This window comes from Salvelinus fontinalis, chromosome 31 (genome assembly GCF_029448725.1).
Source record: "Salvelinus fontinalis isolate EN_2023a chromosome 31, ASM2944872v1, whole genome shotgun sequence".
NCBI classification, from domain to species: Eukaryota; Metazoa; Chordata; class Actinopteri; order Salmoniformes; family Salmonidae; genus Salvelinus; species Salvelinus fontinalis.
Genome location: NC_074695.1, coordinates 23,126,819 through 23,141,589, shown reverse-complemented (window position 1 = coordinate 23,141,589; position 14,771 = coordinate 23,126,819). Strand labels below are relative to the sequence as shown.

General features: G+C 46.6%; 1 protein-coding gene across 3 annotated transcripts in view; it reads left to right on the top strand.

Moving 5' to 3' along the window:
- Nucleotides 1-13,973, top strand: part of LOC129829850 (IQ motif and SEC7 domain-containing protein 1-like) — a 72,628-nt gene extending 58,655 nt beyond the window's left edge. For all 3 annotated transcript variants that reach the window (XM_055891831.1, XM_055891832.1, XM_055891833.1), the window contains 9 exons: nucleotides 5,531-5,653; nucleotides 5,804-5,970; nucleotides 6,327-6,466; nucleotides 6,665-6,790; nucleotides 6,966-7,065; nucleotides 7,291-7,452; nucleotides 7,674-7,865; nucleotides 8,223-8,272; nucleotides 8,735-13,973. In XM_055891831.1, coding sequence (XP_055747806.1) covers nucleotides 5,531-5,653; nucleotides 5,804-5,970; nucleotides 6,327-6,466; nucleotides 6,665-6,790; nucleotides 6,966-7,065; nucleotides 7,291-7,452; nucleotides 7,674-7,865; nucleotides 8,223-8,272; nucleotides 8,735-9,925 — 2,251 coding nt within the window. In that variant the 3' untranslated portion in view covers nucleotides 9,926-13,973. The remainder of the gene's footprint in view (nucleotides 1-5,530; nucleotides 5,654-5,803; nucleotides 5,971-6,326; nucleotides 6,467-6,664; nucleotides 6,791-6,965; nucleotides 7,066-7,290; nucleotides 7,453-7,673; nucleotides 7,866-8,222; nucleotides 8,273-8,734) is intronic.
- The last annotated feature ends 798 nt before the right edge of the window (nucleotides 13,974-14,771 follow it).

Sequence of the window (14,771 nt, the reverse complement as noted above, 5' to 3'; positions counted from 1 at the left end):
GGAATAGTTATTTTTTTATTTTATTTTATTTCACCTTTATTTAACCAGGTAGGCTAGTTGAGAACAAGTTCTCATTTGCAACTGCGACCTGGCCAAGATAAAGCATAGCAGTGTGAACAGACAACAACACAGAGTTACACATGGAGTAAACAATAAACAAGTCAATAACATGGTAGAAAAAAAAGAGAATCTATATACAATGTGTGCAAAAGGCATGAGGTAGGCAATAAATCGAGTAATTACATTTTAGCAGATTAACACTGGAGTGATAAATCATCAGATGATCATGTGCAAGAAGAGATACTGGTGTGCAAAAGAGCAGAAAAGTAAATAAATAAAAGCAGTATGGGGGGTGAGGTAGGTAAATTGGGTGGGTAGTTTACAGATGGACTATGTACAGCTGCAGCGATCGGTTAGCTGCTCGGATAGCAGATTTTTAAAGTTGTTGAGGGAGATAAAAGTCTCCAACTTCAGAGATTTTTGCAATTCGTTCCAGTCGCAGGCAGCAGAGAACTGGAAGGAAAGGCGTCCAAATGAGGTTTTGGCTTTAGGGATGATCAGTGAGATACACCTGCTGGAGCGCGTGCTACGGGTGGGTGTAGCCATCGTGACCAGTGAACTGAGATAAGGCGGCACTTTACCTAGCATAGCCTTGTAGATGACCTGGAGCCAGTGGGTCTGACGACGAACATGTTGCGAGGGCCAGCCGACTAGGGCATACAGGTCGCAGTGGTGGGTCGTATAAGGTGCTTTAGTAACAAAACGGATGGCACTGTGATAAACTGCATCCAGTTTGCTGAGTAGAGTATTGGAAGCTATTTTGTAGATGACATCGCCGAAGTCGAGGATCGGTAGGATAGTCAGTTTTACTAGGGTAAGTTTGGCGGCGTGAGTGAAGGAGGCTTTGTTGCGGAATAGAAAGCCGACTCAAGATTTGATTTTGGATTGGAGATGTTTGATATGAGTCTTGAAGGAGAGTTTGCAGTCTAGCCAGACACCTAGGTACTTACAGATGTCCACATATTCTAGGTCGGAACCGTCCAGGGTGGTGATGCTAGTCGGGCGTGCGGGTGCAGGCAGCGAACGGTTGAAAAGCATGCATTTGGTTTTACTAGCGTTTAAGAGCAGTTGGAGGCCACGGAAGGAGTGTTGTATGGCATTGAAGCTCGTTTGGAGGTTAGATAGCACAGTGTCTAAGGAAGGGCCGGAAGTATACAGAATGGTGTCGTCTGCATAGAGGTGGATCAGGGAATCGCCCGCAGCAAGAGCAACATCATTGATGTATACAGAGAAAAGAGTCGGCCCGAGAATTGAACCCTGTGGTACCCCCATAGAGACTGCCAGAGGACCGGACAACATGCCCTCCGATTTGACACACTGAACTCTGTCTGCAAAGAAGTTGGTGAACCAGGCAAGGCAGTCATTAGAAAAACCGAGGCTACTGAGTCTGCCGATAAGAATATGGTGATTGACAGAGTCGAAAGCCTTGGCCAGGTCGATGAAGACGGCTGCACAGTAATGTCTTTTATCGATGGCGGTTATGACATCGTTTAGTACCTTGAGCGTGGCTGAGGTGCACCCGTGACCGGCTCGGAAACCGGATTGCACAGCGGAGAAGGTACGGTGGGATTCGAGATGGTCAGTGATCTGTTTGTTGACTTGGCTTTCGAAGACCTTAGATAGGCAGGGCAGGATGGATATAGGTCTGTAACAGTTTGGGTCCAGGGTGTCTCCCCCTTTGATGAGGGGGATGACCGCGGCAGCTTTCCAATCCTTGGGGATCTCAGATGATACGAAGGAGAGGTTGAACAGGCTGGTAATAGGGGGTGCGACAATGGCGGCGGACAGTTTCAGAAATAGGGGGTCCAGATTGTCAAGCCCAGCTGATTTGTATGGGTCCAGGTTTTCCAGCTCTTTCAGAACATCTGCTATCTGGATATGGGTAAAGGAGAAGCTGGGGAAGCTTGGGCGAGTAGCAGCGGGGGGGGGGGCGGGGCTGTTGGCCAAGGTTGGAGACGCCAGGAGGAAGGCATGGCCAGCCATTGAGAAATGTTTGTTGAAGTTTTCGATTATCACGGACTTATCAGTGGTGACCGTGTTACCTAGCCTCAGTGAAGTGGGCAGCTGGGAGGAGGTGCTCTTGTTTTCCATGGACTTTACAGTATCCCAGAACTTTTTGGAGTTAGAGCTACAGGATGCAAATTTCTGCTTGAAAAAGCTGGCCTTTGCTTTCCTGACTGACTGTGTGTATTGGTTCCTGACTTCCCTGAACAGTTGCATATCGCGGGGGCTCTTCGATGCTATTGCAGTTCGCCACAGGATGTTTTTGTGCTGGTCGAGGGCAGTCAGGTCTGGAGTGAACCAAGGGCTATATCTGTTCTTGGTTCTGCATTTTTTGAACGGAGCATGCTTGTCTAATATGGTGAGGAAGTAACTTTTAAAGAATGACCAGGCATCCTCAACTGACGGGATGAGGTCAATATCCTTCCAGGGTACCCGGGCCAGGTCGATTAGAAAGGCCTGCTCGCAGAAGTGTTTTAGGGAGCGTTTGACAGTGATGAGGGGTGGTCGTTTGGCCGCGGACCCGTGGCGGATACAGGCAATGAGGCAGTGATCGCTGAGATCTTGATTGAAGACAGCAGAGGTGTATTTGGAGGGCAAGTTGGTCAGGATAATGTCTATTAGGGTGCCCATGTTTACGGATTTAGGGTTGTACCTGGTGGGTTCCTTGATGATTTGAGTGAGATTGAGGGCATCAAGCTTAGATTGTAGGACTGCCGGGGTGTTAAGCATATCCCAGTTTAGGTCACCTAACAGAACAAACTCTGAAGCTAGGTGGGGAGCGATCAATTCACAGATGGTGTCCAGGGCACAGCTGGGAGCTGAGGGGGGTCGGTAGCAGGCGGCAACAGTGAGAGACTTATTTCTGGAGAGATGAATTTTTAAAATTAGAAGTTCGAACTGTTTGGGCATAGACCTGGAAAGTATGACAGAACTTTGCAGGCTATCTCTGCAGTAGATTGCAACTCCTCCCCCTTTGGCAGTTCTATCTTGACGGAAAGTGTTATAGTTGGGTATGGAAATCTCAGAATTTTTGGTGGCCTTCCTAAGCCAGGATTCGGAAACGGCAAGGACATCGGGGTTGGCAGAGTGTGCTAAAGCGGTGAGTAAGGCAAACTTAGGGAGGAGGCTTCTGATGTTGACATGCATAAGGCCAAGGCTTTTTCGATCACAGAAGTCAACAAATGAGGGTGACTGCGTACATGCAGGGCCTGGGTTTACCTCCACATCACCCGAGGAACAGAGGAGTAGTAGGATGAGGGTGCGGCTAAAGGCTATCAAAACTGGTCGCCTAGAGCGTTGGGGACAAGGAATAAAAGGAGCAGATTTATGGGCGTGGTAGAATAGATTCTGGGCATAATGTGCAGACCAGGGTATGGTGGGGCACGGGTACAGCGGAGGCAAGCCCAGGCACTGGGTGATGATAAGAGAGGTTGTATCTCTGGACATGCTGGTCTCAATGGGTGAGGTCACCGCATGTGTGGGGGGTGGGACAAAGGAGGTATCAGAGGTACGGAGAGTGGAACTACGGGGTCCATTGCAAACCAAAACAATGATAACTAGCCTGAACAACAGTATGCAAGGCATATTGATATTTGAGAGAGACATACAATAAGGCATAAAGTGATTGAAGGTCTTGATTGGGAGAGCTAGCTAAAACAGGTGAGATAACAGCAGCTAGTCAGCTAACACAGCAACAGCAGGTAAAAATGGCGACGACCAGGCAGACAGGGTCGAATTAACTACACACAGATCCTGAGTTAAAGCACAGAGCCGACAGATAAAACACAAATAAACGGAATGGAGTACCGTGAATTAATGGACAGTCAAGCAGGCATCAGCTATGTAGCCGAGTGATCATAGTGTCCAGGGGGCAGCCGTAGATGGAGCAGTGAGGCCTCCACTAAGCTAGCCCGCGGCGTTTAAAGTTAGTAGCCCGGGGGGGTGGTCTGCTCAGACGGAGGGGGTCTGCTCAGACGGAGGCCGGTTGAGGGCACAGCGGATGGGGTATTTGTCTGCAGACCAGACGTGGTCGTGTCGACAGAGAATCCAAGCCGGATGGCGGTGGCGAAAGAGAGGTTGTGAGTTGTAGAATTGTGTTTGCTAACTGGTGCTAGCTTCGTGATTCAGACAGCTAGTCATGGGTAGCAAGCTAGCAGAAGATGGAGGTCTGTTTTTAGCCACGCCGTGCAATTCCGTCGGTAGATTAGTGGGGTTCCGTGTGGTAGAGGGGACCAATCCAATTGTCAAAATAGTTATAGTGGCCTAAGAAGATTGTTCGATAGACCTGTTCAGATAGCAGCCGATATGCTCAAGACAGCTAACGATTAGCGGGCCGCAGTTAGCATATGGACGTTCAGGTTACGTCGCGATGGAGGGGCCAGTTGAAATACTCCCTCGGGCAGATAACGTCGGTATCCCAGTCGTGAAGGCCCGGTGGGGCTCCGCATCGGCAGTAAAACGGGTCCGGATAGATGATTGTAGCCCAGGAGTGGCTGATGGAACTCTTCAGCTGGCTAGCTCCGGGATAATTGGTGTTTGCTCCGGAATTGATGTTAGCCGATAGTCACTCGGATAGCAGCTAGTTAGCTGCAAGATCCAGGTGTAAATGTCCAGAGCTTGCGGTAAAAATCCGGGGATATGGAGAGAAAATAGGTCTGGTATGCTCTGGTCTGAGTCGCGTTGTACAAAACTGGCAATAGTTTTCCGAGCTAAAGGATAGCTGATGAGCGCTAGCTGTGGTTAGCTGAACTACTAACGTTAGCTTGTGAGCTGGCTAACTTCTGGCTAGCTTCTGTTGTAGATTTCGGATACGAGGTGAATAATACTTTTGAGGAAAAAAAACAGATCCGCACCACATTTGGTGAGGTGGGTTGCAGGAGAGTGTTTTGAAGTTGAGTTTTTAAGAAGAAAAAAAATATATATAAAAAGATATGCGAAGAAAAATATATAAAATATATATACACGGGACAAGACGAGGACAAAGGACATCTGACTGCTACGCCATCTTGGATTCGAAAGTGACCAAAACATCAGCCAGGAAGCATAGGAACTGAGAAGTGGTCTGTGGTCACCACCTGCAGAACCATTCCTTTTTTGGGGGTGTCTTACTAATTGCCTATAATTTCCACCTTTTGTCTATTCCATTTGCACAACAGCATGTGAAATGTATTGTCAATCAGTGTTGCTTCCTAAGTGGACAGTTTGATTTCACAGAAGTGTGATTGACTTGGAGTTACATTGTGTTGTTTAAGTGTTCCCTTTATTTTTTTGAGCAGTGTATATAAAAAAAGCACCATGTAAATGTATGTAAAATGTTTGTGTGGCAAAAAGCTGTGAAAACAAAAATATAAAACAGAAATGTCAAAATGTTGTCCTCCGAGACGTGGGGGGGGGGGGGGGGGGGTTAAAAAAGTCCTTGGGGAGGCTACTGTTACAGTGTTGACTGTGTCTCCTGTGTGTGTTGTAGTTGTGTGGTGGACGAGATGGATTTCTCTGGGATGGATCTGGACGATGCTCTGAGGAAGTTCCAGGCCCAGATCAGAGTTCAAGGAGAAGCCCAGAAAGTAGAGAGGCTCATAGAGGCTTTCAGGTATGTTTTCTATGTGTTCCTGTGTTTACGTGTACAATAGTCCTGCTTTGCCAATCTCATGGTTCTACTACGTTGTTAGAGTGATAGAGAATGCGTGTTGTTTTTGGAAATATCTCTTAAGATTTTACAACATATTCTTCTTTCTCCCAGTCAGCGGTACTGTGTGTGTAACCCAACGCTGGTCCGCCAGTTCCAGAACCCAGACACAATCTTCATCCTGGCCTTCGCCATCATCCTCCTCAACACAGATATGTACAGCCCCAACGTTAAGGCAGAGAGGAAGATGAAGATAGAGGACTTCATCAAGAACCTCAGAGGTGCGGTTGGAACAAACACATCCATACACATGCGCACAAACAAAATAATCATGTAACATTAAACTTAGCATATGGCTCTCCCTGGTGTTGGGAGAAATACAATTCTCAGGCTAGCACCCAGACTATAAATTAGCAGGGTACTGTGATAAATTATGACTATTGCCACTGCGTTTGTCTCATCCTTTTGGCTTGTATGAGTTCTGGGTCATGACTCATGCCTCTCATACCTCCCAGATAATGCAAGTCTTGGGCCTTTCAATCAAATGAGCAACATAATACAGCAGGAAATAGACTGATGTAGGTGCATTTATACATGAACTCATAACAGCCTGTCTCTTTCTCTGCATGTCTTCTAGGAGTGGACAATGGCCAGGACATTCCCAGGGATCTGTTGGTTGGGATCTACCAGCGTATCCAGAAGTGGGAGCTAAGGACCAATGATGACCACGTGTCCCAAGTGCAGGCAGTGGAGAGAGTCATAGTAGGCAAAAAGCCTGTGAGTTGTCTGGGCTTGAAATGTAAATGTAGCCCCATGTCATTTCCCTGTTTAGCCTGCGAGGAGCTGTGTAGTACGAGCTGTTGTTGCTATGTGTTACAGCTTTGACAAGCTGTAATACTAGTACATTCTTTGTGTTACTGCTCAGCCTTAAGGAGATTTAATACTAAACTAGTTTTCTTTTTGTGTTTTGTGTAGGTGATGTCTCTGCCACACCGCAGGCTGGTATGCTGCTGTCAGCTCTATGAGGTGCCTGACCCCAACCGACCCCAGAGGACAGGAGTTCACCAACGGGAGGTCTTCTTGTTCAATGACCTGCTGGTGGTAAGGCTTCCTGTAACACGTCCTCATAACAATGGGAACTCCTATGAGAGCGTCCTACTATGGCTATGTAGAGTTGAAGACCACCAGGCTATCCTAAACAATATAGAAATATGGAAGAGTGATTTCCTCTTTTCCCCTACCTAAACAACCATATCTTCTCCATTTGCTTCCTCAGGTGACTAAGATTTTCCAGAAGAAGAAGACTTCTGTGACGTACAGTTTCAGACAGTCCTTCCCTCTAGTGGAGATGCAAGTCCACATGTTCCAGAACTCCTGTGAGACCCTGTTCCCATCTCTGCCTGCTCCTCATATTCTTTACACAACTCAACCATCCATCTAGATACTACATTAACTGTCTCCTCTGTACACTAGTATTCCCTTTCGCTGCCTTCACTATGTGTGTGTGTATCTATATGTCTATGCCTGTCATCATAGGTCATAAAGTTAACAGCCATACGATAAATGTTGTGTTTTTATGTTCCTCTCTGTCTGTCACCCAGACTACCTCCACGGTATCCGTCTGACCTCAGCAGTGTTGGGTGGGGACAGTAAGGTCCTTATCGTGTTCATGGCTCCCAGTCAGCAGGACCGCACCCGCTTTGTCAGTGACCTGAGAGAGAGTATAGCTGAGGTGCAGGAGATGGAGAAGTACAGAGTAGAGTGTGAGTACACCTCCCCCTGTTGGTCATTATGGGGAACTACAGCTGTGTGTGGCTCGATGGAGTAACAGAGTGGCTATTGCTTTCCTGTATCTTACCCTATCCACCTGTAAGTGAATTACAGGAAGACAGGCAGTGATGTGGGAGTATTGCTTTTAACTACTTATATTGTCAATCTCTCTCTCTTTCTCTCGATCTCTCCATATCTCTCCTTCAATCCGTAGCTGAGTTGGAGAAGCAGAAAGGGGTGATGAGGACTGGCCTGCTGACCGGCTTGGTCGGAGGTGGAGTGGGGGTGAAGGGTGAAGTGGTGAACGGCACCCTGGGAAGGCCCAGTCTAGATGACAACTACTCTGCGGGAGAGGGACTGAAACGCTCCGCGCTCAGCTCATCTCTCAGAGACCTATCAGACGGAGGTGAGACACACACACACACACACAAACCACTCCCTCTTGAAAATGGTGTCTTATTCTAATAAAATACTTTCACTAATCCTGCCGGTTGATAGAGATATGCTATTTTTACTGACTGACTGGGTTCTTTATAAGAATTAACTGAAATTCTTCAGACACTATAGTCAAGACACTGAGAGAGTACCCTACCCATGAGACTGCTTTAGATTTTTCCTTGCTTCGCCTCCTAGTTGCATCGTGTTCTATTTCCTCTGGCACATGAATACACAGTATCTGCTGCATCTCTGCAAGCTCACTCGGAAACATTCTGTTACTGTATTTCCTCTCTTCCGCAACCTGCCTCTTCCTGGCTGGGTGCAGGGAAACGTGGTCGCAGTAACAGTGTTGGCTCCCTCGACAGTACCATGGAAGTAAGTCTGAATGGACTAACTGAATTGTGCACTTGCCCCTTTAATACCTGCCCCTCAAGCATAGCCATCCCAGTACATTCCTTTAATAGAGCCATAAATGTGAAGTCATTCCCCTCGTCTTTGACCCTGACCCATCATTAGCATGTTCTCTGTGTGACGTGTGTGACTGACGTGTGTGACTGACGTGTGTGATTGACGTGTGTATGCTTGTGTTCTGGAATGTGCTTTGTATAACCATGCCTCTGGCCTCTCACAACTGCCTGTGCATGTTTTTGTTTTCAACTCTTGTTCTTCTCCATTCTTGCATTGTTTGTTTGTTTCAATGGTTTGTTGTTGATGTGCAGGTGTTGTGGTGTTTGTAAACTGACATACTCATTGCAGTGTTCCAGTGATTTGTGATATGATGTCATACTGTATGTATGTTTGCAGAGCTCCTCCTCAACTGTCCTTCCACTTCCTCAGGGTTCCATCATTAGCAGCCCCCGACCCCACCAGTGTTACCCGGTTCCGGGCGTGATCCCAGGCTGCTACCCTACAGAAGACTACCGGCCGCATCGCCCCATCCTGAGCCCCGGAACAGGGGTGGGGGGTGGGCCGGGGCAACAACAGACCACTGCTGGGATGGGAGTTGGGGGGGTTCCCAGCAGTGTAGAGAGAGCAGGGGTGGGGAGCGGCCCTGGGGGGGGCAATACGGGCTCCTTCCTGGGCTCTCTATTCGGCAGCAAACGCGCCAAACCGCCAAGTCCCCTTATACCACCGGGGCCACCCTACCCCGCCCCTGTCCCCCCACCCACTACGGGAGGGCCCCCTCCTCACTCCCCATCATCTCTGTGCCAGTCAGAGGGGGGCCCTTCCAAGATCCAGGCCCTGCATGCTCAGTACTGCCACACGGCCGTCGTGCAGCCCCCTCCCCCCTACTACCATCACCATCGCTACCACGTCCAAGCTGGCCCTCCTCTCTTGCCAGGCGGGGGCGTGCCCCCTCATATCCTTCAGAGAGGGCCGCTCCCCTGTCGCCCTCCTTTTGGCCCCCCTCACGCCCAGCTCCAGCAGCTGGCCCATCTCTCCCAGTTTTCCCAGCATGGCATGCAGGGTCGCTACGGCAACATAGCAGTGGGCTGTCCTCCCCCCCTTTCTCCTCACTCCCAACATTCCCAGAACGCCCAGTTCGCCCTGTACCACACTCAGACCCCACAGTCTATCAGGGGGTGCGCTGTGCCAAGCAAACCTCCTCTGACTTTGTCTCACTCCCACCCGCACCCCCACGCACACTCCCACACCCACCCCGGGCACCCACTCAGTGCCGCGCCACACCCCACCGCCCACCCACATCAGTCTCACTTCATTTTTGGCACGCTGCCCCACCAACATCAGCACCAGCAGCCGCCCGCCTCCGTCAACGCCCATCACGCTACGTCCGCCGCCCAGTATCAGCCCCAGTACCCTCCTCTCTCTTCCATCCCCCCTCCCCCCCCCCACTCCCCTTTACCCCCCCCTTCTATCCCCCTTACCCCTCTTACGCCTCTCTGCCCTCACCCCCCCCAGCACCCCGGGCAGCCTCAGCAGGGGCCCCAGGTGACGGGGGCTGGGGCGACTGGCACAGGGGTCAGCTCCAAATCCAAACCTATCAACCGGATCAGCACAGTAGTGTGAGGAACAGAACGTGGGGGCACAGAGGGCAGAGGTCAGAGGGCACGATGGAGGAAGTGGGCAGAGCTAGGGCCAGGGATAGAGCCAGGGCTAGTAGAGGTGAGCAGGACAGCAGCAGCAGTAACAACAGCGCCAGTGACAAAAAGAAACGCAACTTATTTCGCCTCTGCTACTTTCATCTCCGCTTCCCACACATGTAGACAGAGAGACCAGAAGAGAGAGTTGGAGCTGGATAGCATGCATATACCTGAACATACAAACATACCTTCACACATACAGTACAGGACACACAAGCACACACAGGCAGAATTAACACACATAAAGAAAGAAACGCCCACATGTATGCACACAAATATGTTTGTGTATAGTATAGGCAAAGGCTAGCACAATCATGCATATAACACATACACTCAGTGGTCAGTTTATTAGGTACACCCAGCTTTTCCCGCTCAGCCCAGTCAAAACTGTTCGCTGCTCTGGCACCCCAATGGTGGAACAAACTCCCTCACGACGCCAGGTCAGCGGAGTCAATCACCACCTTCCGGAGACACCTGAAACCCCACCTCTTTAAGGAATACCTAGGATAGGATAAAGTAATCCTTCTAACCCCCCCCCCCCCCCCCCCCCCCCCTTAAAAGATTTAGATGCACTATTGTAAAGTGGCTGTTCCACTGGATATAAGGTGAATGCACCAATTTGTAAGTCGCTCTGGATAAGAGCGTCTGCTAAATGACCTAAATGTAATGTAAATGTTGTACCGGGTCGGACCCCACTTTGCCTCCAGAACAGCCTCAATTATTCAGGGCATGGATTCTACAAGGTGTCGGAAATGTTCCACAGGGAACATTTGGCATCACGCAGTTGCTGCAGATTGGATGGCGGTACATTGGGTTTGGTCAGCAACAATGTTCAGATACACTGTGGCGTTCAGTCGTTGCTCAATTAGTATCAAGGGACCTAACGTGTGCCAGGAAAACATTCTCCACAACAGTGCACCACTGCCACCAGCCTGTACCGTTGACACCAGGCAGGATGGATCCATAGGCTCATGCTGCTTATGCTAAATCCTGACTCTGCCATCAACATGACGCAACAGGAATTGGGATTCGTCAGACCAGGTGTTGTTTTTCCACTCCTCAATTGTCCAGTGTTGGTGATCGCTTGCCCACTGTAGCCGGTTCTTCTTGTTTTTAGCTGATAGGAGTGGAACCTGGTGTGGTTGTCTGCGGCAGTAGCCCATCCGTGACAAGGATCGACGAGTTGTGTATTCCGAGATGCCGTTCTACACACTACTGTTGTACAGCGCCGTTATTTGTCTGTCTGTTAGCTTGCCATTCTCCTTCGACCTCTCTCATCAACAAGCTTTCGCCCAACAAGTTTTCGCCCAGAGGACTGCCGCTAACTGGATGTTTTCGCACCATTCTCTGTAAAACCTAGACACTGTAGTGCATGAAAAGCCCACGATGGCGCTCGTTTCTGAGACAATGGATCCGACGTGCCGATCATACCACGCTCAAAGTCACTTAGATCACTCGTTTTGCCCATTCTGTTCAATCGAACAGTAACCAAATGCCTGTCTGCCTACTTTATAGAGCAAACCAAAGCCACGTGAGTCGCTCTCTGTAGAAACAATCCATTTTTGTGAACGGGTGGTGTACCTAATAAACGGTCCACTGAGTGTATACTGCAGTTGTATAGAGTTTCCGTTGCAGTTTCTCAGGTGTATTCTATAAGCTCTCAGCACACAAACTCATAAGGGAGAGTCACAGGTAGGAGCAATGAGGTAGATTTTTGAAGTTGGCAGCAGGCAGGAAAAAGCCTCACACACACACACACACACACAATTAACCATTTCTATAGCCATAGAACAGATGCTAGTAGTAAATGTACAGTAGAGGGCCTGTAACCCAGTGTTTCACTGTCTGAAGCATTATTGGAAACTCTGGACACTGCCAAGACATGAGCCTGAAACTGTTTTAAACACAGGTACCAACATGTAATTGTGCAACGTTATTAATTGGACAAATCTAGTCTCTCGTAATGAAGGAAGCAACCAAGATTTGGTTTTCTGTCGTCGAGATTAGGATAATGCTGACCAATTGAAAGACCAACCCCACCCACCTGGAGCTGAAAAAGTCTTCAACACTAAATACATTCCAGCAGGGTTGTGCATTGTAAACAGCCATTGAGGATAGTTGCAAAAAATGTCACTTGACTTTGCAATAATTTATTCAGCTTAATGTCTTTGTTAATTTCCATGGTCTTCATCACTGAAAGGTATCCTTTTTGAATGTAGACCTCAGAGAAATGTTGCTTTGTCTTAAACTTTTATGACTATTGCACGGTTCAATAGCAGTCTTAGGCTCTATGGTCTTCTACATGTTAAAAGAAGTCATCTGATTTCATAAGATTTACATGCATTCCCTATGGGGTGTGTGGATTAATGATGCTACAAATCATATTTTTGAATGTTTTTAAGCTTTTTTTTGCTGTTGAATAAATGTTACATATATACTTGCTATGAGTATGATGAATATTGTCTAATAACATAACTGTTTTGATCCAGTGATGAATTATATATAAATAATTGATTGATTGATTAGATGTTTGATTATAAATTATTATACAGAGGATATATATACATGTATTAATTCCCTCATACTTTTGATATGTAACGAGGGTGTTCTTTTTGTTCTCTATGATGATTGCCATCGATAACTTCTATTATCAGTTATTATTATTGATCGTTGAAAGTATTAGTTCATATTTATGACTATTTTTGTTATAATATAGTTGTGTATCCTCTCTATCTCCCTCCCTTTTTTCTGAACTTGCAGTGGCACAGTGTCTAAAAATGGGGTCATTGGAGTATAAATTCACCTTAACAGATAGGGGACCATTTTAAATTATGTTTATGTAGTCTTATGTGTTTTGAATCAACTCTTTCCAGACCCCTTCGAAATATCCTCTTAAGGGCTTTGACCTTTGACCTGGTCATGTACAATGACCCTCATTTAATTGGTGACCCTGACATTTATGTTCTCTCTATTATCAGGAGACTCGCTTACAAGCATCAGGTCTTGTTGAGAGTTTCTCACATGGCATGTGTTTGGACAGTTTATGTCTTTGAACAAGCACGCTTTGTAATGCAGTTTTGTGATTTTGAACACGTGGTGTCTTAAAGTCAGAAATGGCATTATTTTAAAAACACTACTCCCATACCCCCTTCCCAGTCCTCAGAGAACTCACCACCACCCAAATAGCCTTCACCCCAGCAACCTTACTGAATGTGCTTGTCATTAGATCAAACAAGTTTGCTCATCTTCTCCTCTATCATCTCTGTCGACCCCCTTTTTAACCTCCTCTCTCTGTACTTCTATTGCACTGTGTTAGAACAATGCTAGGTTGAAGAAGGGACAAAAGGAAATAATTACATTTTAGGATGATAAGATGTAGTTAGAAATGTTAGAATATACTTGTTAAAACTAAGAGACAGATTAACTTTAAAATCCAGAATAAGAGTATGTGTGGTCAGGGAAAAATAAGAGGTTTTAGGGGTGGTTAATGTTGAAGCTTTGTGTTGGCTATTTCCTGTCTAATTTCCTCTGTATTGTACCTTTGTGACCCCTCTTGCATGAATATATCTGCACTTATTAAATGGATTGTACTGTATAAACATGAATGTACATATTATAGTACAAATACTTAATAACTTTGGAAATAAATATTTCCATTTTGTTGTTAAGGTGTGTGCGTGCGTGTGCGTGTGTGAGCGTGCATGCCTGCGTGTGTGAGAAAGAAAGAGGAGCAGGGGGACTTTGGTCTGATTGAATATTGAATTATTTTTTATTTTAGACTGAAGGTTAGATAATAAATTGAAGAACTGAAATGTTTGTATGTCAGAGCACTAATTGATATTATTTTAAACATACAACAAGTATGATCCTAAGAATTTAATTTGTGTATGTAGTAAGTGTAAACTGAAAGAATAGAGAATTGAGATGTGAATATTTATTGCTTCTGACATATTAAAAAGTGTCCTTGCAGTGAAGCGACCTTCTGTCTTTTATTGACGTCTTCTTGACTGCAAATGTGATGGATGATGAACACAGCTCTATCATTGGGCTTTCTAAACCCTGTTTTACAATGTAATCAACAGCACCGTCTAGTGGCTAAACTCAATTTCTGCCACCCATGATCATGATGTCCCTGAGACGTGATGTTCTTGGAACAGGTATTATTCCTGAGACTGGTTGTAGGTGTGATACTGAATGAGGTCCCTAGGACTGGACACCATAGCTTTTTCTTTGTACTTCATTTTTTTAAAGTCTCCAACACCAGCCTAAATCCTATTATGGGGAGGCAGGTAGCATTGTGGTTACAGCGTTTGGCCAGTAACCGAAAGGTTGTAGGATCGAATCCCCGAGCTGACAAGGTAAACATCTGTCATTCTGTCCATGAACAAGGCAGTTAGCCTACCGGGAACAGTGGGTTGTCACAAATAAGGATCTGTTCTTAACCGACTTTGCCTAGTTAAAAAAAAACAATTAAGTAGGTGCTGATTAAAACTAGATTATAATAGGCATGGCTCACTCATCCAGTCGTGTAAACAGGAAAGGAAAAATGTCCTTCATTTATGCTTAATTTTATCAGGCAAACAATTCCCAACATTAAGCAGATCACCAATGATAAAAAAGTATCCTATCAGATATAAAAAAGTAATCGATCATCATCACCGTCAACGTACCTGCGTGCATGCATCATGCAACTCTGCCATCCTCCACATCTGAATTAATGTGCAGTACCGTCTGCTGCCATTCTTATTCATTGAATATTGGCACACGTTTTA